Source organism: Tarenaya hassleriana, unplaced genomic scaffold, assembly GCF_000463585.1.
Source record: "Tarenaya hassleriana unplaced genomic scaffold, ASM46358v1 Cleome11, whole genome shotgun sequence".
In the NCBI taxonomy this organism is placed as follows: domain Eukaryota; kingdom Viridiplantae; phylum Streptophyta; class Magnoliopsida; order Brassicales; family Cleomaceae; genus Tarenaya; species Tarenaya hassleriana.
In genome coordinates this window covers 787,210-808,322 of record NW_010961290.1, presented here as the reverse complement: position 1 = coordinate 808,322, position 21,113 = coordinate 787,210, and the positions used below count along the sequence as shown (strand labels likewise).

The 21,113-nt window shown below is 37.8% G+C and overlaps 5 protein-coding genes across 6 annotated transcripts in view; 2 read left to right on the top strand and 3 right to left on the bottom strand.

Moving 5' to 3' along the window:
* Window positions 1-5,443: 5,443 nt before the first annotated feature.
* Window positions 5,444-8,288, top strand: LOC104805238 (ABC transporter G family member 21-like). Its single transcript, XM_010529731.1, has 5 exons — window positions 5,444-5,712; window positions 5,807-6,608; window positions 6,985-7,182; window positions 7,273-7,454; window positions 7,552-8,288. Exons 1-5 carry the CDS (start codon window positions 5,485-5,487, stop codon window positions 8,194-8,196), a joined length of 2,055 nt encoding a protein of 684 aa, XP_010528033.1. The 5' UTR covers window positions 5,444-5,484; the 3' UTR covers window positions 8,197-8,288.
* Window positions 8,289-11,961: 3,673 nt separating this feature from the next.
* Window positions 11,962-16,878, top strand: LOC104805237 (phospholipid-transporting ATPase 10). Its single transcript, XM_010529730.2, has 10 exons — window positions 11,962-12,547; window positions 12,698-14,031; window positions 14,119-14,229; window positions 14,317-14,593; window positions 14,690-14,778; window positions 14,870-14,978; window positions 15,063-15,272; window positions 15,355-15,579; window positions 15,664-15,855; window positions 15,955-16,878. Exons 1-10 carry the CDS (start codon window positions 12,152-12,154, stop codon window positions 16,603-16,605), a joined length of 3,594 nt encoding a protein of 1,197 aa, XP_010528032.1. The 5' UTR covers window positions 11,962-12,151; the 3' UTR covers window positions 16,606-16,878.
* A 380-nt stretch (window positions 16,879-17,258) lies between these two features.
* LOC104805236 (probable calcium-binding protein CML16) lies at window positions 17,259-18,061 on the bottom strand. Its single transcript, XM_010529729.2, has one exon. It carries the CDS (start codon window positions 17,901-17,903, stop codon window positions 17,418-17,420), a length of 486 nt encoding a protein of 161 aa, XP_010528031.1. The 5' UTR covers window positions 17,904-18,061; the 3' UTR covers window positions 17,259-17,417.
* Window positions 18,062-18,336: 275 nt separating this feature from the next.
* Window positions 18,337-19,816, bottom strand: LOC104805235. Its single transcript, XM_010529728.2, has one exon. The coding sequence runs from the start codon at window positions 18,880-18,882 to the stop codon at window positions 18,427-18,429; it is 456 nt and encodes a 151-aa protein (XP_010528030.1). The 5' UTR covers window positions 18,883-19,816; the 3' UTR covers window positions 18,337-18,426.
* A 593-nt stretch (window positions 19,817-20,409) lies between these two features.
* The window catches only part of LOC104805234, a 2,070-nt gene continuing 1,366 nt past the window's right edge, over window positions 20,410-21,113 (bottom strand). The window contains exon 2 of one of the 2 annotated variants that reach the window (XM_010529725.2): window positions 20,410-21,103. In XM_010529725.2, the coding sequence (XP_010528027.1) occupies window positions 20,584-21,103 (520 nt within the window). In that variant the 3' untranslated portion in view covers window positions 20,410-20,583. The other variant, XM_010529726.2, reaches the window with a different exon arrangement.

The following is a 21,113-nucleotide window of genomic DNA, read 5'->3' as shown; positions in this document are numbered from 1 at the left end:
TTATTTTGACATGTTTTCTGGAAGTTATGAAGTTAATAATATTATCAGTCAACAATCGAGCAACTCATCGGGCATGGCTGGTTATTTGCCTCGAATTGTTGACCATATGGCGATGGCTAGCAATTCGAGTTGACTTCTAACTTATCAAATCATCTATCGGATGATGTATAGTAGTTTAGGTCGATTTTCAGATCATCTGATTATCCACCGAGAGATATATACCGATTTTTATCGATATGTAGGGATTCCGTCAATGTGTTGTCTAAATATGCTCATAACGTTTTGCTTATATATTAGATCTGTGCGATTATAGTGTCTATGCGTAATATTAGAAAAAGCTTTCTAATGATATAAAGAAAGATGTATTTTGATATGTTTTCTGGAAGTTATGAAGTTAATAATATGATCAGTAAACAATCGACGAGCTCATCGGGCATAGATGGTTATTTGGCTTTTGAGTTATAGATCATCTACCGGACGATGCTTAGTAATTTGGATCGATTTTCAGATCATCGGATTATCCACCGAGAGATATATACCGATTTTTATCGATATGTAGGGATTCAGTCCATGTGTTGTCTCAATATTCTCATAACGTTTTGTTCATATAATAGATCTGTGAGATTATGGTGTCTATGCATAGATATTAGATAAAGCTTTCTAATGATATAAAGAAAGATCTATTTTGACATGTTTTCTGGAAGTTATGAAGTTAATAATATGATAAGTCAACAATCGACCAACTCATCGGGCATGGCTGGTTATAGGCAGGGCCACCGTCGTCGGTAGGTCCAAAAAACTTTACGCCACCAGATACAACTCCAAATGGCCCGGCTTCAAGTTTGCAGCCCACAGCATCGGTGGCTTCACCGATTGCCCATCCGGTTGACACAGTCTCTGCATCTCCGATTGCTCCATCAGTCAACATAGAATCTGCTCCTCAGATTACCCTGCCAGCGACCACCATTATCTCCCCTAGTCCGACGGTCATGTCTACAAGAGAGCAGTCTTGTCTCTTGTCGCCCCAACCCCTCCCTACAAGACAGCAATCTCCTCCACAGGAAATAGCCCAATCTAAGTTTCACTTCGATAATGAGGACCAGATTATTTTGGAGGCACAAAGAGTGTTGCGTTCTAGAGCTACGAGAACCTCTCGGGATCTTTCTGACTTCACTTTGGTCGGAAAGGCTCGAAAGGGGAAAGGTAAAATGCAGTGATTGCACAGCTCCCAGGATTATTTTGGATTTTGGATTTTGGTATTTTGTCAGCCAACGATGCGAGTTTTTTGTTGGAATACACGCGGCCTAAATGGCGCGCAAAAACAGCGAGCAGTAAAGGATTTGATCAGTTCGTCGAGTTCATTGCTTGGAGGCCTAATTGAGACAAGAGTACGCGAGGAATCTCATGCTTTGCAGATTCTTGAATCCCTGGCTCCTAATTGGAATATACACCACAATTACAGCAATTCAGAACTTGGCAGGATCTGGGTTATATGGGATCGCTCTCTGGTGGTCACGACTTATTCCACCTCGGACCAGATGGTTACTTGCGGGGTCTTCAATCCCTCGACCAATACCTACTTCACAGTCTCTTTTGTTTATGCCCGTAACACAGCAGCGGAGCGTCGAACTTTGTGGTCTGAATTAGGTGTTCTGTCAACACATCCTCTACTCTCGGCTAGGCCATGGCTTGTCCTGGGTGATTTTAATCAGGTTCTTCGTCCGTCTGAGCATGTCTCACCAACCTTCCCTTTTGTGCCGCATACGGGAATGTCAGAATTCCAAGATTGCCTTCTCTCTACTGGTCTCTTTGACCTAACAGCCTCCGGTCTTTTCCATACATGGACCAACTTCTGCGTGCAGAATCCGATCTCTCGAAAACTGGATAGAGCCCTTGTTAATGACTATTGGATATTGGAACACCCTGATTCACATGCGATCTTCGAATCTCCAGCTCCATCAGACCATTCCCCATGCATCGTCCATATCGACCAACCACAGAATCGAAGGAAACGCAGGAATTTCAAGTTCTTTCTTCACTTGCTAAAGCATCAAGATTTCAACCGAAGGGTTCTTGAAGCTTGGAGCAACTCACCGAACCAGGGTTCACAGGATCTAGTGCATGTTCTACAGAAACAAATCGTAATCTAATGATTAACCTTATATTATATGGAGCTTCCACAATAACATATACCCTCAAACATTATAGCACATTTGACATTTTTGAAATCCACTATCTATTGAGTAAATTACTCGAGATATTCCGTACGATGTTGAGGCCAAAGAAACGAAGATTTGCGACCCTGATACGTCATCCACTTTAACACACACACATATACATATATATTATATGATATTTTGGTCTGACCATTTATATTACACATGATATTTTCACACGATGAGCAATATTGTGGAGACGGTACCGTAAAACATAAAATCACCAAAATTAAATAAATAAATAAACAAATAAATAGAATTATTTTATTACTACATCTTCATGATACATTATAAAAAATAACTCATATATTTATAAAAAAATGAATTAAGATAAACAAATTAGCACATTAATGTTATCTTATTGGCATTGCGTACTCACTTAATACAACACCAGAAACATACTAATAAAGGGTTAATCCCACAAAAAATCCCAAACTTGTTAAAATATTTCATATAAAATTCTGAATTTACAATCTCACATAAAAAACCCTAAATTTGGTCAAAACTTCAACAAAAATTATAAACTTATAATTTTCTTCTATATAAAACTTTTGACTTGTTTGACCAAAAATTTTATAGATATGGCACGAATGATTGCTGACATGGTGCTGACTCAGTTGATACGTCAGCGCCACATCATTATTTTAAAATTAAATATTTAATAAAAATGTATATATATATACATATATATATATATGTAAATTTATATATTTGATTAAAATATTTGTATATTTAAAATTTAAAATTACAAACTTAATAAATATACAAATATATATATGTATAGATATTTGATAAAATATATATATATATATATGTATGTATATATGTATATATTTGTATATTTAAAATTTTAAATTACAAACTTAATATATATACAAATATATATGTATATATATTTGACCAAAAATTAGAAATTTATGTTTTAATTTTTTAAATAATGATGTGGCGCTGACTGTCAACTCAGTCAGCGCCATGTCAGCAATCCGTCGTATCACATCAGCAAATTTTTTGGTCAAACAAATCAAAGATTTTATATGAAAGAAAATTATAAATCTGTAATTTTTGTGGTAGTGTTTACCAAATTTAGGGTTTTTTTTATGGAAGACTGTAAATTCAAAATTTTATGTGGAACATTTTAACAAGTTTGAGATTTTTTTGTGGGATTAACCCTATTAATAAACGATGGAGGTAACTTTCATAGATACACACAAACTAATGCGCGTATATATATATATATAGAGAAAAACATTAAGGAAAAAAATCAAGTTTTTTAGATAATACATACTTTAAATTAAAAGAAAAAATTAAATTAAACTTTAAATCAATTGTATATACATATTAGAATAGTTCAACTAAATTTTAATTATAATTATTAATTTTTTAAAATAATTGTATTATTATCATTATATTGTTGATAAATAAGAGTTAGGTAAGAAAGCATAGAGAGGGAAAGAAAATAATCGTACAGTTCTAATATTCTCGAGACTTGCTAAATCATTAGACTTCATTACATGTCTATATTATTAGACTTTCTAGCTGGCAGGTTCAAGAACCCTACAACATTGACAAATGGACGTTGCCATAACACAGTGAAATTCCATTGACGTTTATAACTTCCGGTTAGATATGCATCGATGATTTATATATCATAAACATGCATAATATAAATATATACATATATATATATATATATCGAGGAATATTAGTTTTTGTCTACGTTTTATGACAATGACATCGACCACTTTTCCCCTCTAGTTATGTGGTTCCACTCAATGTAATAATATTTGTTTTTTTTTTATATATATGGCATTAGTTATCTTGTAATATATATATTATACGAAGTTGGCATTTATAAGCGCAAATTGAAAGTATGTAATTTGGTACATTTAAACATAAATTCAGTAGATCACCTTTTTGACTTTTAATTATTTTTTCGTTGTCTTTAGATGTGCATGTTTTAAAATTTTAAAAAATCAGTGAACAGTTCTTCGCAATTCATTATTTGTGTGGAAAATGGTTCTCCACTCTTATTTTAATTTATTATTTGATGTCTATAAGGTTTTTTCAACAATTTCTCGCACCAAAATTAAAACTTTTGTTATGGTACGTTGTCAAAATTATTATTTTACTCGTATTTAATCCCAAAAATAAAATAAAAGAAGAAGAAAATGTATGGAATTGCGACGGTCGACGTCTCTCCACGAGTTTATTATTATTTTTATTTATACTTTAGTGATAATTATATTAATAAAAAAACGAATCAGTGAGTGGAGTTTGCACGAGATAGAGACACAAAAAAATTCCAGAATACGAAATAGTGATAATTATATATATATATATATATTTTAATGTAGGTATATTTGAACCGCTATAATATGTTAGGCTAATATAACACAGAATCAGGGTGTCGCATTGTTTCAGCTTTGCAGTGTCATATCCAGCGACTTTACGTAACTTGTTCGATGGATCGCACCCTCGATATCGACCGAAATTTTTCATTTTTTTTCTATACTTTGGCCGATATATAAAATGATTTAATGAATAATTATGCATGTTTACTTGTTTGACGCGCCATTTTATATGAATATATGGGTTTTTTTTCTTCTTCATAATTTTATAAGCACATGCACATGATTTAAAATGTTTACGAATGATCATTTTTTGTCAAATGGTATGACCAGAGGGGCACTCTACTTTTACAACGAACTTTATGTTCTCCATACTAATCGGGCGACATAAACACGACACGTGTTCATAAAACAATAATATATGTTGTAATATTCAGCAATAAATTATCAATTATATATTTTTTAAAAATAATAAATTATAAAATTATGATTCTTAATCTTTCTAAAAATTTATATGTTATGATAATTTTCATCGAATTTAAAATATAAATAAACTTATATTATAACTCATATATAATTTTTTACAATTTGTCAAAAAATAATATAATTAATAATGGAAATTTTGATATATAATTTAATTCAAATTCTTATATATATTTAAAAATGATATTTTTGAACTTATTAAATACCGTTTTATAGAAATATCTATCATCAAAACAAAATATGTCTAAGAGTTTATCCCTGTTTGAGAAATTCTTTACAGCGAGTTATTTACTTTACATAAATTTCCTATCATAACAGTCCCCACTTCTCTCCTTTTAGTCATTTATATATACACTACATTGCTTGTGACCCTTCAACTCTTAACATACCAAACCATCTCTCTCTCTCTCTCTCTCTCTCTCTCTCTCTCTCGCAAGATGATGCCTCCTGGTGGTGAACATGAAGCTAGCATTGCTATGACGGCCGGTCCGGTTAACGTCATGCTTTCAAACCGGTGCGAGGCCATGCCGGTTCCAGCCGACCGGTCTAGCTCCCCTAGTCATGTAATCCCTTGTCCCGACCATGAAAGCTCCGGTCCGCATCAGAATGAGCAATCAAGAAAATATTCTATTCTTTGCCGATCTCTGTGCCCTCTGATTCTCAACGTAAGTAATCCCTTTCACATAACCGGTTGTTATTCCCTGGTTTGTAGATGATTCGTATTTGTTTATGTTTAATTAAGTTTTCGTTATACTGCAGTTCGAGGACTTGACGTATAGCATCAATTTGCAAACCGGGAAAGCGAGCTACTGGTTCTGCTCACAAGAATCGAAACCGACCCGGTTAATCCTCAACGGTGTAACCGGTTTAGTCAAACCGGGCGAGCTACTCGCAATGCTAGGCCCGTCAGGAAGCGGCAAGACCACGCTCTTAACGGCGTTAGCTGGTCGTTTAAACGGCAAACTCTCCGGTTCCGTCACATATAACGGACACCCCTTTTCAAGCTCCGTCAAACGTAAAATCGGATTCGTCACCCAAGACGACGTCCTCTACCCTCACTTAACAGTAACGGAGACGTTAACTTTCACGGCTTTGCTCCGTTTACCGAAAGAACTAACCCGATTAGAGAAAACCGAACACGTGGAGTCGGTTATCTCGGATCTCGGGCTAAACCGGTGCATCAATAGTATAATTGGAGGCGGTTTGATTCGGGGGATTTCGGGTGGGGAGAGAAAACGGGTCAGTATCGGGCAAGAGATGCTCGTGAACCCGAGCTTGCTTCTCCTCGACGAGCCAACGTCGGGGCTAGACTCGACCGCGGCGGCGCGTGTGATAGCCACCGCGCGTGGATTGGCGCGTGGAGGGCGTACGGTGGTCGCGACCATTCACCAGCCATCGAGCCGGCTTTATAGGATGTTCGACAAGGTTCTTGTCTTGTCCGATGGATCGCCGATCTACAGTGGGGATTCGGGTCGGGTAATGGAGTATTTCGGGTTCATCGGGTTCCAACCCGGTTCGAGTTTCGTAAACCCAGCCGATTTCGTTCTTGATCTTGCTAACGGTAAGTACAATGTACTTTAAAATGTTTTAAATTTTTTGGGTTGGGCTCCATTAACGGCGGGTGTAAAGTGAACTCTTCTCCTCATGCATCATGAGATGTCTGAAAACGACACTTTATCCACACCGGCAGCTGTTTCTTCGCATATTCTTTACAAGTTTTTTTTTTTTGACATATTTTAGGCTATAAATTTTGGTTTGTTGCTTTCGTGATTTTTTAAAAAAAATAAAATCACGATATTTATGAATCCGGTGTGTTTTGACTATACCAAAATGATGACAGACATATACACGTAAGTCCATTCATACACACATGTTGTAGCCTCTCGAATTTGTATATAAAGTGTGATGTAATGAAAACATTTCACATGTAAATGCAGGCATAACTCCGGACACGAAACAATATGATCAAGCTGAACTGCATGGAAGATTGGACCGTCACGAAGAACAAAATTCAGTGAAACAAATGTTAATGTCTTCCTACAGAAAGAACTTATATCCATTGTTGAAAGAAGAAATATCCCGAACATTACCCCAACACCAAGCCGTCTCCGGTTCAAGAACAAAATCACCGACAAGTAAGCAAATTAACGAGTCATTCGCTCTACGTACAAACACATGTTGGTAATTTTCCTGTCTAAATCTTGTTTTTGATTACACGTGTGAAGGAACAAAGGAGATTAAGTGGTCGGCCAGTTGGTGGATGCAATTCTACGTTCTCCTGAACCGAGGCTTGAAGGAGAGAAGGCATGAATCCTTCTCAGGACTTAGAATATTACAGGTGATGTCGGTTTCGATTCTCTCCGGCCTCTTGTGGTGGCATTCCCGAGTTTCGCATTTACAAGATCAGGTATGGGATATATATATATATATATGAAAAATATCGATCTTGTTATGATATATATGTATCACATTCTTCATGTAATCTTTAAACAAATATATAACAGGTGGGTTTGCTCTTCTTCTTCTCGATATTCTGGGGATTCTTCCCGCTATTCAACGCCATTTTCACGTTCCCTCAAGAACGTCCGATGCTCCTAAAAGAACGATCCTCGGGAATGTACAAACTCTCGTCCTATTTCGTGGCAAGAACAGTCGGCGACTTACCCATGGAACTCATCCTTCCGACTGTTTTCATCACGGTCACATATTGGATGAGTGGGCTCAAGCCTTCACTGACTACATTCCTTCTGACCCTTCTCATCGTTCTCTACAATGTATTGGTGGCTCAGGGCGTGGGGCTAGCCATGGGAGCGATCTTGATGGACGTGAAACAGGCCACGACGCTGTCTTCAGTGACAATGCTCGTGTTCTTATTAGCAGGTGGATACTACATTCAACACATACCGGCTTTCATCGCTTGGTTGAAGTACATTTCGTTCAGCCATTACTGCTATAAGCTCCTTGTCGGGGTTCAGTACACAGGGAATGAGGTGTATGAATGTGGATTAGGGTTACATTGTAGGGTTATGGATTACGAAGGGATTAGGAATTTGATGACTGGGGATAATATGATGTGGGATGTGGTTGCTCTTGGGATTATGCTGGTGGGTTATAGGGTTCTTGCTTATTTAGCTCTAAGGAATTTGTGACAGTTCCATATTTGACTCTTTACCGCCGAAATTAAGCCTAATTAAGTGTATAATAAGCTATTTTCATCGAATTTGAAAAGGTTAATATTTGACTATTTCTCTTTTTTTTTTTATGTATATAATTCATGTAATGTAGCCCCACATCATTATCCATGTTGGTCTCATTTCCAATTTTCAGTTATATATGTGAATAGTCTTATGACATATATATGTATGGTTTTAATTTGTTGAAACGTTATCTGAATCTTTGATTTGATTAAATATTTTTATTGTCTAATTAAATGTATTATATACTGATACTTTTAGAAGAAGAAGAAAGTTAATACTCGGCCGTCTTGTATTTTAAAAAAATAAGTCCACTAACAAATAAAATCAAAGTGGAGAATAAGAACTCAACGAACTCGAATCCAAATACCTATTGAAATGAAATGTCACGAGAGCGAATTTATTACGTTCAATGGATCTGCCAAGATATGCATGGGAGTATACACCCCATGTAATATATATATATATATATATATATATATAGCGGACACAATTCAATGACAATGGGTCCTCCGCCCCACCCCTTTAATTAAAAAACATTAAGTTATTTATAAATTTTATTAATTTTAAATAAATTTATTAAATGCCCCATAATAATTTAAGTTTGTTCCTATAAACTATATTAAATTCCCAATTATAATATTTTCTAGATCCGTTAGTGTGTGTGTGTGTATATATATATATTATATTGTATTGGCATCTGATGCAGAATATATGGACCATTTTCGTTTGCTGTTATTCTAATTCTTCGTCGTGATTGTTTAAAGTAGCAAGGGAAACAAAAAGAAAATATAGCACAGCATAATATTTTCAGAAATTTTGAGATGTTATTGTAAAAATAAAATAAAATATCTGCGAAGTAATATTATTTGTCATTGGGTTGGGCCGATTACTGGTGGGCCTAATATTGGGCTTGACTATATCAGTTTTGAGGACTCAAGACCCAACTACTTTCATCTATAACTGAAAGGCCCATATAAAACTTTTCAAGATACCACTAAAGTCTAATTTCAAGATTATTTGATTCACACTGAATGCAAAATCAAAACGAATTAAATATAATAATATATCTAAAATCAAATTATGAAATTTAAAATAACCAGAAATCAAATCGAAACAAAATGTCTTCAGCGAATGAATGTTTATAATTAGAAAATAATCTAAAATATAATATGAACCGGATGAAAATCATAATATATATATATACAGTTTTTATAAAATATAAAATAAAAAACATCAGAAGGTGAATATATAAAAGAAGCCAAAATATCTTTGGCTAATATGAAAACACTGATACGTCAACTTTTTTTTTTTTGTTTCTGCGTTTAAAAAACCAGGAAATCATTGTGAAATGGATGAATAATGAGAGTGACGTAATGGATGATTCTAATGTCACGTGTAAGAAAAGCTCGTCCATTAATTTCTTCCTTTTAAATAATCTCATTTTATAAAATTAATAATATATTTAAAAGGAAATAAAATACTTGAAAATGTATAATAATAGCTTAGACAGAGTCAATTTTGCCAGTTAATGTATGCACTTTTCTCTGTGTTTATAGAGTTCGGTATTTGTTATAAAATACAAATTATTATTCCGTCATGTCATGTGGATCCATATGTTATCTTTCATAAATGTATTAATAATATAATATAGACGTTGTAATCCCACGACAAAAAAATAATACTTTTCTAAGAAGATAATATAAATTTATTAAGGGTGTTGGTCCATACATAATTCACAGTCAAAGCAATAATGCATAATACAATACATAGGAGGAGGATGAACATTTTTAGCAGCCATGAATAATTATTTAGCAGCCACGAATAATGATGACATTATGAGACTAGTAGGTGAGTTAGCACTTAAAAACATTAACGTATAATCTCACATCCTTTTGATTACGCTCTTTCAAAACTAACCATATGGGATTAAGAGCTTAATTAATCATCAACTTATATTTATAAAACAAAAAAAAACTTATATTTGTAAAAAAAAATTAATCATCAACTTTAAAAATGTTATTCACCCACAAACACGTGCGTCATCTTGGAGGTAGAGCAGCGAAGCCGGCAAATCACGGTTTTGTCTTAATAAATGAAAGAGATGATAGAATTATGAATTCGAATATTACTAGATTAATTTCAATCTCCATATACATTTTACACAGTTTTTTATATAAGAGTTTACAAGAAAAATTTTCATATGTAAGTTTTTTTTTCCGTAATGAAATATCTTGAATTGAGGTCCAAACTAAATCTATTACAATATTTATAGAAAATAGAGAAAGAGTAAATAATCATTTGATTTTTTCGTTATTCAATATAAACTATTACAATATTTATAGATAGAAAATAAAATCACAAAATATCTTATTTAATCAATATAAATATCAAATCTAAATATTACGATAATATTCTACATCTCTTGGTATCTTCGAAGATATTCTCCATTATCTCTTGACAAATCGTGAGATCAGAAACAAGTCATGTGATTAGAATTACACACCATTTTCAACTTAAAATTCGAACTTGGAGCAGAACAAACGATTTGGGTATCCTTTCATCGGTTGAACTAACTAAATTGGATTCATGTGTAAGTTCATAATACTAAGCTACCATATTTGAGGTTTTGAATTATATACGATAGAACCGTACGTATTCATAGTTTTAGCATTTACAAATCAAACATCATGCAATATCTTGTTTAATATGTGTCGATTAAGTTAACCAATCTTTATATATGTATGAATTATTTTGTCATTTTGTGAGCTAACAAGTTATTACAAGTAGAATACATTGAGTTATGAGCAAAGCTAACAATAAATTAGAGAAGCTATTGTAGCCAATGATAGATATTGATGCATTTAAAACATGACTATGTAACTTTATCTCTTTACAGAAGTTAATGACCACAAAAGTCTTTATTAGATGCAAGAGAATTGGCCTCCCATGAAACCAGAATCGCCCAAGGAATATTATTGTTTTGTTTGATATGTAATAAATCCTCCAAGATTATAAGCCGTCGTTTTGATAAATTTTATTGTGGAATATTCCCTTCTTCGAAGAAGTTTCCATGGCGTAAGGTTGGAGTTACCCCTAACCGAGAGAGAGAGAGAGAGAGAGAGTCAAATGGTAATAATACATTATATATGATATGGGACCACTCGCTATCGCCATTCATAACTCGTTTTATTTAATTATTTTGTTCATTCATTACCAAACAAGGCACACTACTACTGTTAATGAATTTAAACACGAGTTCAGTACAGGCCTAATTATTAAATATATACAGTTGGTGATATAAAACAGGAAACAACACATAGTTATATCTAAATCTAATATAATTTAAAATTTAGTTTTTATATTTTTTAAAACAGTCGAATTCAAAACAAATATTAAAATAACAAAAATTTGAAACTAAATAATTTTTAATAAAAACTGAGCAGCCAAACTATATATCCTTTTTATGCATATATTTCCATATTCTATTTATCAAGTCAAAACAATTTATTTTCGTAGAATATTCTAAACCCTTTTCCATTTTCCTTTGCCTACCAAATGGGAAATCCGCGTACTTTTTTTAATGTCGAATAAAAAAAAATTACAAAGAAAAATTCCGTCAAATGAGCCGGAAATGATCCATTCAAAGTCGTCGTTCAAAGTTTGTCATTTTTAAAATTATTTTCTCTAATATATCAACAGACCCGCGGACACATTTGTCAAATTATTTTCCCCAGATTGCCATTCAAGAGTTTCTTGAAGTTCTTGTTTTTTTTTTTTCTGCAGATTATAAAGCTTGAATCTTTCTTGCTTTTCTTCCATTTCCGAGTTTCGTTTCCTCCCTCTGTCTCTTCAATTGTACTTGTCCACTGAGACAGATCCATAAGGATTTTCAGACAGAGAGAGGGAGATGGCGGGAGGGAGGAGGAGGAGGAGGCTGCATCTGAGCAAGCTCTATTCGTACACGTGCGGGAAATCGAACTTCAAAGAGGACCACTCGCAAATCGGAGGACCCGGTTTCTCCCGGGTCGTTTTCTGCAACGAGCCTGGCTCGCCGGAGGCGGAGCGGCGGAGCTACGCCGGAAATTATGTCCGTTCGACAAAGTACACCGTCGCTTCCTTCATCCCAAAGTCTCTGTTCGAACAGTTTCGCCGCGTCGCAAACTTCTTCTTCCTCGTCACCGGTCTCTTGGCCCTCACGCCATTGTCGCCGTACGGAGCCACCAGTGCTCTTCTTCCCCTGGTCCTCGTCATCGCCGCCACCATGGTCAAGGAAGGCATCGAAGATTGGCGCCGCAAACAGCAGGTTCTTCATCCAAATCTCCTTTAACAGTTCTTGTCGTGTTTTTTTTTTCAAGATCAAGTACTGAGAATTCGAGCTACAGTGTGAATCCTGATGATAAAGACAGTTTACATGTCTCCTGGTCTCATGATTTTGGATCAAATCGTGTTTCAGGACATAGAAATGAACAACAGGAAGGTGAAGGTTCACGACGGAAACGGAATATTCCGGCAGGAAGAATGGAGGAATCTCCGGGTCGGAGACATTGTAAAAGTCCAGAAAGACGAGTTTTTCCCGGCGGATCTTATGCTGCTTTCGTCAAGCTACGAAGATTCCATCTGCTATGTCGAAACGATGAATCTCGACGGCGAGACGAATCTGAAGGTGAAACAGGGACTTGAATGGACATCTTCGATGTTACACCAAGATTCTGATTTCAGAGATTTCAAAGCTGTCGTGAGATGCGAGGACCCTAACGCGAATCTTTACTCCTTTGTCGGAAGCTTCGAACACGAAGAACAGAAGTTGCCATTGTCGATTCAGCAGCTTCTTCTCAGAGATTCAAAGCTCAGAAACACAGAGTATGTGTACGGAGCCGTCATTTTCACCGGACACGACACAAAGGTGATTCAGAACTCGACTGATCCTCCATCGAAGCGAAGCACGATTGAGAGAAAGATGGACAAGATCATCTACTTGATGTTCGGAGTTGTGTTCCTTATCTCATTCATCGGTTCAATCATCTTTGGAGTCGAAACACGAGACGATAAAGAATCGAACGGGAAGATGAAGAGATGGTACCTAAGACCAGACGATTCCGACATCTTCTTCGATCCAGATCTTGCTCCGGTGGCAGCCATCTACCATTTCCTCACAGCTGTTATGCTCTACAGTTACTTCATCCCGATATCTCTATACGTTTCCATCGAGATCGTCAAGGTTCTTCAGAGCATTTTCATAAACCAAGACATTCATATGTACTACGAGGAAGGCGATAAGCCCGCGCACGCAAGAACATCGAATCTGAACGAAGAACTCGGACAAGTCCACACGATTCTTTCAGACAAAACCGGGACTTTGACGTGTAATTCCATGGAGTTTATCAAGTGTTCTATCGCCGGGACAGCTTATGGACGCGGTGTAACCGAGGTCGAGAGATCAATGGCTGAAAGAACAGGTCTTTCGCCTTCAGATCATGATGATGAAAATCGGGATCTGCCCAAGATTAAAGGGTTTAATTTCGAGGACGAGAGGGTTATGGATGGGAATTGGGTGAAGCAGCCTCATGCCGTGGTGTTGCAGAGGTTTTTCAGGTTATTAGCAGTTTGTCACACCGCTATTCCCGAGGTTGACGAAGAGAACGGGAAAGTCTCGTACGAGGCCGAGTCTCCGGATGAATCAGCTTTCGTTGTTGCTGCCCGAGAACTCGGGTTCGAGTTCTTTAACCGGACACAGACCAGCATTTCTGTCCGGGAATTGAATCTTGGAACAGGGCGAAAACACGAGAGGTTTGGTCCCGAAGCAACACGATTTTCCAGATGTCTGGACAAATAATCCGTCGTGTTCGATGACGAATGTTGGCTTGTTCTTTGCAGGGTTTACGGTCTACTAAACATTCTCGAGTTCAACAGCACGAGGAAGAGGATGTCGGTTATCGTGAGAGACGAAGACGGGAAACTCTTCTTGCTGTCCAAAGGAGCTGACAGGTATGTAATACCGTTACAATCCTTGCGAATCTTTGGTTTTGATTCTTGTTTCTTGGATTGGAATTCACGTTGGATTCGATGGTTCAGCGTAATGTTCAAAAGACTCGCGAAGAACGGGCGTCAGTTTGAAGCAAAAACCCGGGAACACGTGAACGGATACGCAGACGCAGGCCTGAGGACTCTGATACTTGCGTATCGGGAACTTGACGAGAATGAGTACATAGAATTCAGCAAGAAATTCAACAATGCCAAGAATTCTGTGAGCGCAGATCGCGAGGCCTTGATAGATGAAGCCACGGAGGAGATGGAACGAGATCTGATCCTCCTCGGCGCCACTGCAGTCGAGGACAAGCTTCAGAACGGGGTATGTATCTTCGAGAATCGACGAATTTGAAGTGTTTTGATCGGTTTAGTTGACGAATCTTGAAAGATTTTCGGGCGATTTGGTATGCGTTTTCAGGTTCCAGATTGCATCGACAAGCTTGCTCAGGCCGGAATAAAGATTTGGGTTCTAACTGGAGATAAAATGGAGACTGCTATCAATATCGGGTGAGTAGATTTTTCTCGATACGAAAACGCTTATCCGAATCTTTCGTGTTTCGCTGTGATTTCTCGGTTTCTGACATCATTGTACCATCAGATTTGCCTGTAGTTTACTCCGACAAGAGATGAAGCAGATCATAATCAATCTTGAGACTCCAGACATCATAGCCTTGGAGAAATCTGGAGAGAAGGATGAAATCGAGATGGTAAGAGTCGATATATTCTCGATTTTTTTCCATATACGGTTCCCATCTGAGATATGTATATAAATGTGGACCGACGGGTTACAGGCGTCGAGGGAAAGCGTCGTGAAGCAAATAAGAGAAGGAAAGGCTCAACTCGATGCATCATTTACAAGCTCGGAAGCATTTGCTCTGATCATCGACGGGAAATCACTTGCTTATGCCCTGGAAGACGATATCTCGAAAACTTTTCTCGATCTTGCCACGGGATGCGCCTCTGTCATATGCTGCAGATCATCGCCGAAACAGAAAGCATTGGTAAATGTTTCGAGATTCTGACATGAAAAAGATTTTGAGTATCAATAGTTCATTCTTACAGGAAGATGTTTCGGGGTTTCAGGTTACGAGATTGGTTAAAACTGGAACCGGGAAGACAACCTTAGCGATCGGAGATGGGGCGAACGACGTGGGAATGCTTCAAGAAGCGGATATCGGAATTGGAATAAGCGGGGTCGAAGGAATGCAGGCCGTGATGTCAAGTGACATAGCCATTGCTCAGTTCAGATACTTGGAACGTCTTTTGCTCGTTCACGGCCATTGGTGTTACAGAAGAATCTCATCAATGGTGAGTTTCAGACAACAAAACGGTTATGATTCTTCTGGAAAACATCCATTTTTGTTGAAAAAATCCATCATTTTTCTTACGCAGATCTGCTACTTCTTCTACAAGAACATCACCTTTGGTGTCACGTTGTTCTTATACGAAACCTACGCTTCGTTCTCTGCTCAACCAGCTTACAATGAATGGTTTCTTTCGCTATTCAACGTCTTCTTCTCTTCTCTTCCGGTCATCGCCCTCGGGGTTTTCGACCAGGATGTCTCGGCTCGCTTCTGTTTCAAGGTATTATTTACAGCCACTAACAATTCTTGTCTGAAGTCTGAACTCGAGATTTCGATCACTGGACTGACAGATTCATGCAACGTTTTTCGTGATCTGCAGTTCCCGCTGTTATATCAAGAAGGAGTCCAGAACGTTCTCTTCAGCTGGAGAAGGATCATCGGATGGATGCTAAACGGTGTGATCTCGGCCATAATGGTTTTCTTCCTATGCAAGGAATCTCTGAAACACCAGCTCTTCAACTCCGACGGAAAAACCGCCGGCTGGGAAATTGTCGGAGGGACAATGTACAGTTGCGTTGTCTGGGTCGTGAACCTGCAGATTGCTTTATCCATAAGCTATTTCACGTGGATTCAACACATAGTGATATGGGGATCGATAGGGATCTGGTACGTATTTCTACTGATATACGGAGCAATCGCGCCGAGTTTCTCGACAGATGCGTACAAAGTGTTCGTGGAAGCTCTGGCTCCTTCTCCATCGTACTGGTTCATCACCCTGTTCGTCATGATCTCCACTTTGATCCCTTACTTCGTGTACAAGTCGATTCAGATGAGGTTTTTCCCGGGTTATTACCAGATGATTCAGTGGATTCGGTACGAGGGTCAGTCCAATGATCCTGAGTTTGTGGAGATGGTGAGACAGAGATCCATTCGTCCCACCACTGTCGGGTTCACGGCGAGAAGAGCCGCCAGTTCGAGGAAATCCGGTCGGTTTCACGAACAGATTCATCACGGTTTGATCCATTTGTGATCGGATTTGTCTCTGTTCTTATGTTCAGCAAAGATGTAGATATTTTACTTTGGGAAAGGTTAGGGTTTCTGGTCGAGATGCCGTGTCGGGGAAGTCATCATATAGAGAACGAGTTCTGAAAAGAATTTGACACAAGTATATGTGTATATACTCCCTCGTGTATAGATTTCGATCTGTCCCTTTTTTTTCATTTTTGGCTTTTGGGGTTTTCACGCATTTTTTGGTTTAATTGTATTTGAACTCGATTAATAAAATGTATTAATTATTTAATTATTCATGAGACGGATCTGATAGGTCCGATATATTTATGCGAAAATTTTCTCCAATTATTTTGATATTTATATCTCATGAAAAATTACTTGAGCAGTTTCCATCAGAACAAAAGTAAAAAGGGGGAATACTAACAAAAAATAATTAAAATAGGGTTTATGAAAAATATAAATGAAGGGGAAAATAAATTGTTTTAAGCAGAAATATGACTAGGCACCGACGGACCGTATGGAAAGACAACCCGCTTTGGACTGTTACTCTTCAGACAGAAACAATTAAAAGAGAGAGAAGGATCATGTGAAGGTTCTGTACTGTAATAATTACTAATTCAGGATTAAGATTAACTGAAATAATCTAATAATCTCAAATCTTATTAAATTATGTAATTGTAATATAATACACTGACATTGTCATAAAAATAAAATGTTATCGTGGTTACATCACACAAACGGATAAACAATTAACGGAAGATTTACGTTCAGATTAAAATTAATTACACAAATTCGCATTCTTACAAAAAAAAATTACTAAACTAAAAAAAATCAGGAAATGGATAAGCCCAGGAAATCGGCGGCGGACCGTGCCATGATATGAGCGAACTCTTGGAAGCTAATAACGCCGTCACCGTTAGTGTCAGCCTCCTTCATCATCTCCGTCAACTCACGGTACGTCAACGGGTGACCCATCTTCGCCATCGAGCCGGCGAGCTCCGCCGCCGTTATGTAGCCGTTACCGTCGCGATCGAATGATCGGAAAACCTCCATGAGCTGCTCCTGGTTGATGAGGACTTCCTCGTTCAGATCCGGCAAGATCGCGACGATGAGCTCTTCGAACTCGACGGATCCGTTGCCGTTCCGGTCGATCTGGTGCAGCAGGAGGGAGAGCTGGTCGCCGCGTGGCTTGATCCCGAGGGATCGGAGGAGGGCGGCGAGCTCGAGCTGCGTGAGGCTTCCGTCGCCGTCCATGTCGAAGCGAGTGAAGATTTCTTTGAGCTGCTTCAGTTGATCGGCGGATTTGGACGACGCCATTGACGGAGGGCGAAGGAGTTTGGTTGGGAGAAGATAATTTGGGGATTTTGATATTTGATTTTGATGGGGGAGGAATAGTTCGTCGGAGAAGCGCGTTAATGGAGGCGAAGTTGAATTAAAATAATAAATAATAAAATTTATGATAATTGAACAGTATTCCCGCGTTGTTATGGAATTTCCGATTTTTTTTTTAATAAAAAAATCAGTGTACAATTAGTTCTAATAGAATGTGAGAATATATCAATGTGTGTGTGTATATATACATATTAATTTAATAATTTATATTCACCGCTAGCGTTTTCTTTTTATTGTTTTTCTTAATTCCAATTTAATGCCTGTTATATTATTTAACCGAAGATAATAAAATATTACGCGTATCACAATTTACACTCTTGCCATTCTCTTCCATTAATTTATGATTGGTACATTTAATAGCACATGGAAACCGTCCAATTACCTGGAAAAAAATTTAACATTCTGTATCCATTTTATTTACAAAATTAACTTCTTATAGGGGAATTAATTAATTCGTAGATAAAAACGCGAATGAATAGTCAAAAGAGTTGAATACTTGTTCAATCATTTCATGCTTGACAAATCTCACATCAATCTTATTCACACAACTTGATGAACCTTCAACCCTCTCTCTGCCCCAGAAGCTTCCAAATAAAAACTCACCTCTCTCCGAGAACTCCTCCAAGACCTGCTCAACTTCTTCCATGCACCCAAACCCCTCAACCTCTATGCTTAAAGACCCTTCGATTGATTCCATAGCCCCTACACTTTGTCCACATTCGCAATCTAGCCCCATTCTTTTTCTTTCGCGCTGTATCATCCATTTCGCATAGCGCTTTCTCGTGTTCCTGACCACCTTCTTGGGAAGTCCATGGAAGATAAAGACTATGATCTTGAGCGCGAGGCAATTGCAGCAACATGACAAGACGACACAATCAGCTGCAAATCCATTTATCTCTTCCATTGATCCCGAATGATGATGAAGAAGAAGAAGACACAAATTGAAGAAACTTGAACAAAGGGATCATGGTTTTGAGAGTAGAGCTTTGAAGGGAAACAAAAAGTTCTTTGCTTCTTCTATGAAGGCATTGTGAAGGTAAAAGCTAGAGAATAAAGGAAGCAAACATTATATCTCAACCTTATAATTATTGTGATCGATCATTAGGGTTACAGGTACGTACATACATACATATATACACAGATGTATACATACATTAATTGGCAAAGGGAAAGGAATCGTAGCTATCACAGTCAGAATGTTTCCTTGAACGACACTCCACATTAATTAAGGCATCCAAGAGATTCTTTCGGTTGAGTGTCGACGAAGAAATTAGATTTAGAATGAAGTTTTGTAATTACACCCATCGATTTTAAGTAGATATTGCTTCGCTTCTGGAAACTCGTTGCCAAGTTTGTGTCCAATGCGTATGCGTAAACTATATATTATATAGATAATTGTTTTTTATATACGTTAGTCATGTCAATATCGCGGATGATGCGTTGGCAAAAACCATGTCTATGCCATTACCATATATTTGTATTGTCTCCGTCCCCCTCTCTTCCTTTTTTTTTTTTAATGATTGCATTTATTTATCATATTATACAATCCAGATAAGGTTTTGATGGTTGTGATGAGTATACTAATAGTTAGCTTAAACTTCCCTTCTATTCACAATTATTCAGTCCGGAAATTATTTTAAACATTTCGCAGAGTATTTTTTTTTTTATAAAAAAAAAACACAGTTATAAAAAAAAGGGATAGGGGTTAATGACAACCCCCTCTACCATGAGGTTGTGGGATCGAATCCCAGGTATGGTACTCCCCTTGAGCCGGTCAGCTTTATGAATCTGGTTTATCTGTTCTGCGTGGTTTGCCGGCTATTGCATAGGGCGGTGAATTTTTTCAGGTCTGCGATGTTGTTCTGATGCCGTTCTCATCTAGCCTATGGACTGAGAGGCATTGCGGTGTCCGGTGTCCGATCCGAAGAGTTGTAGGATAGGGTTTCCCATCGTTAAAAAAAAAAGGAAGGAGAGTTTTAGTCGTCGACTAACAAGCCGTGTAATTTTTACCAAAAAAAAAAAGAGTCGTGTAATATTTTTAACGGGCTTGGTTTCGGCCCATAAAGAATGATCATAATTGGGCCATAAGAAAGGGCAGCAAATTGCCCATCTCTCTCTCTCTCTCTCTCTCTCTCTCTCTCTCTATGTAAAAAGCTTGGACCACTCCGCAGTGACATGTGGTCTCAAAACGATTCAGCTTTTTTACTTTTATATCTTTTGTCTCAAATAGAACTCATATTCTGTTAGGGGGGAGACAGCCATTTGAACAAGAGGATAATGCGTCGTGTTAACCAACAAATTCCCTTTTGTTTCAAATCCGGTTAAGAGGTGAGTCTTGTCGGTACGCTCATAACCAGACCCCAACCCAAACCGCTTTGTGCCCTTCTTCCTCCTCAAGCAAAAGGCTCACACAGTCCCACAAATCCCGAAATGCTGCAACCCATGAATTTATCCTTTAAAACATTCAACAAACAGAATGATCATAAAACATTTACCCCAACAAAAAGAGGAAAAAAAATACATATGAGCTTTGGCTAAGATTGACATTGGATTACTACGAAGACAGCTTCTTCCTTCTTTATTGTCTGAAAATCTCCTCTTTTCTTCAAGTTTCGTAATCACCATCGCGTTGATGTTCTTCCTCTGTATCTCTGTTTTTCACTGTCTGATGATGATGTCCGAAGATCCATCTCCATCCCTTTCCCTTGAAGCTTCTCCTGTTCTTCCTCACCTCTCGCTCCCTCGCCGTTATCCGACAAGACCCTCCTCCTCCGTGGTCCAGAACGCCGTCGTTTCTACCTATAACTCCGTCTCTGTACGACCGAACAGAGCAGGAATCTTGCTTGTCCTTGTCCGAAGACGATGAGAAATCGAATTTCAGATCGATGAATCCCGGTTCTTCCCCTCCAGTGAAGTAACTCTCCTTCAGAGAAAACACCCTTCTCGTGAAATTCGCTGTCTCGCTCTTTCTTAGCTCCGATTCGCTGAAATTGCTCCTTCTCGGGTCGAGATTCGTTCTTCGTTGCTCTGTTTCGCTGTAATTGCTTCTCCGGTGCTCTGTTTCACTGAAATTGCTCTTCCTCGCCTCGAAGCAGCTCCTCCGCGGTGGCTCCGGCTCGCTGAAATTGCTCTTCC

Coding starts and splice junctions, on each gene's coding strand:
- LOC104805238 (XM_010529731.1), top strand. CDS start 5,485: ATGATGCCTCCTGGTGGTGAACATGAAGCTAGCATTGCTATGACGGCC. Junction 6,609..6,984: donor CGTTCTTGATCTTGCTAACG/GTAAGTACAATG, acceptor ATGTAAATGCAG/GCATAACTCCGGACACGAAA. Junction 7,455..7,551: donor TTTCGCATTTACAAGATCAG/GTATGGGATATA, acceptor AATATATAACAG/GTGGGTTTGCTCTTCTTCTT.
- LOC104805235 (XM_010529728.2), bottom strand. CDS start 18,882: ATGGAAGAGATAAATGGATTTGCAGCTGATTGTGTCGTCTTGTCATGT.
- LOC104805236 (XM_010529729.2), bottom strand. CDS start 17,903: ATGGCGTCGTCCAAATCCGCCGATCAACTGAAGCAGCTCAAAGAAATC.
- LOC104805237 (XM_010529730.2), top strand. CDS start 12,152: ATGGCGGGAGGGAGGAGGAGGAGGAGGCTGCATCTGAGCAAGCTCTAT. Junction 14,230..14,316: donor CTGTCCAAAGGAGCTGACAG/GTATGTAATACC, acceptor TCGATGGTTCAG/CGTAATGTTCAAAAGACTCG. Junction 15,273..15,354: donor CGCCGAAACAGAAAGCATTG/GTAAATGTTTCG, acceptor TCGGGGTTTCAG/GTTACGAGATTGGTTAAAAC.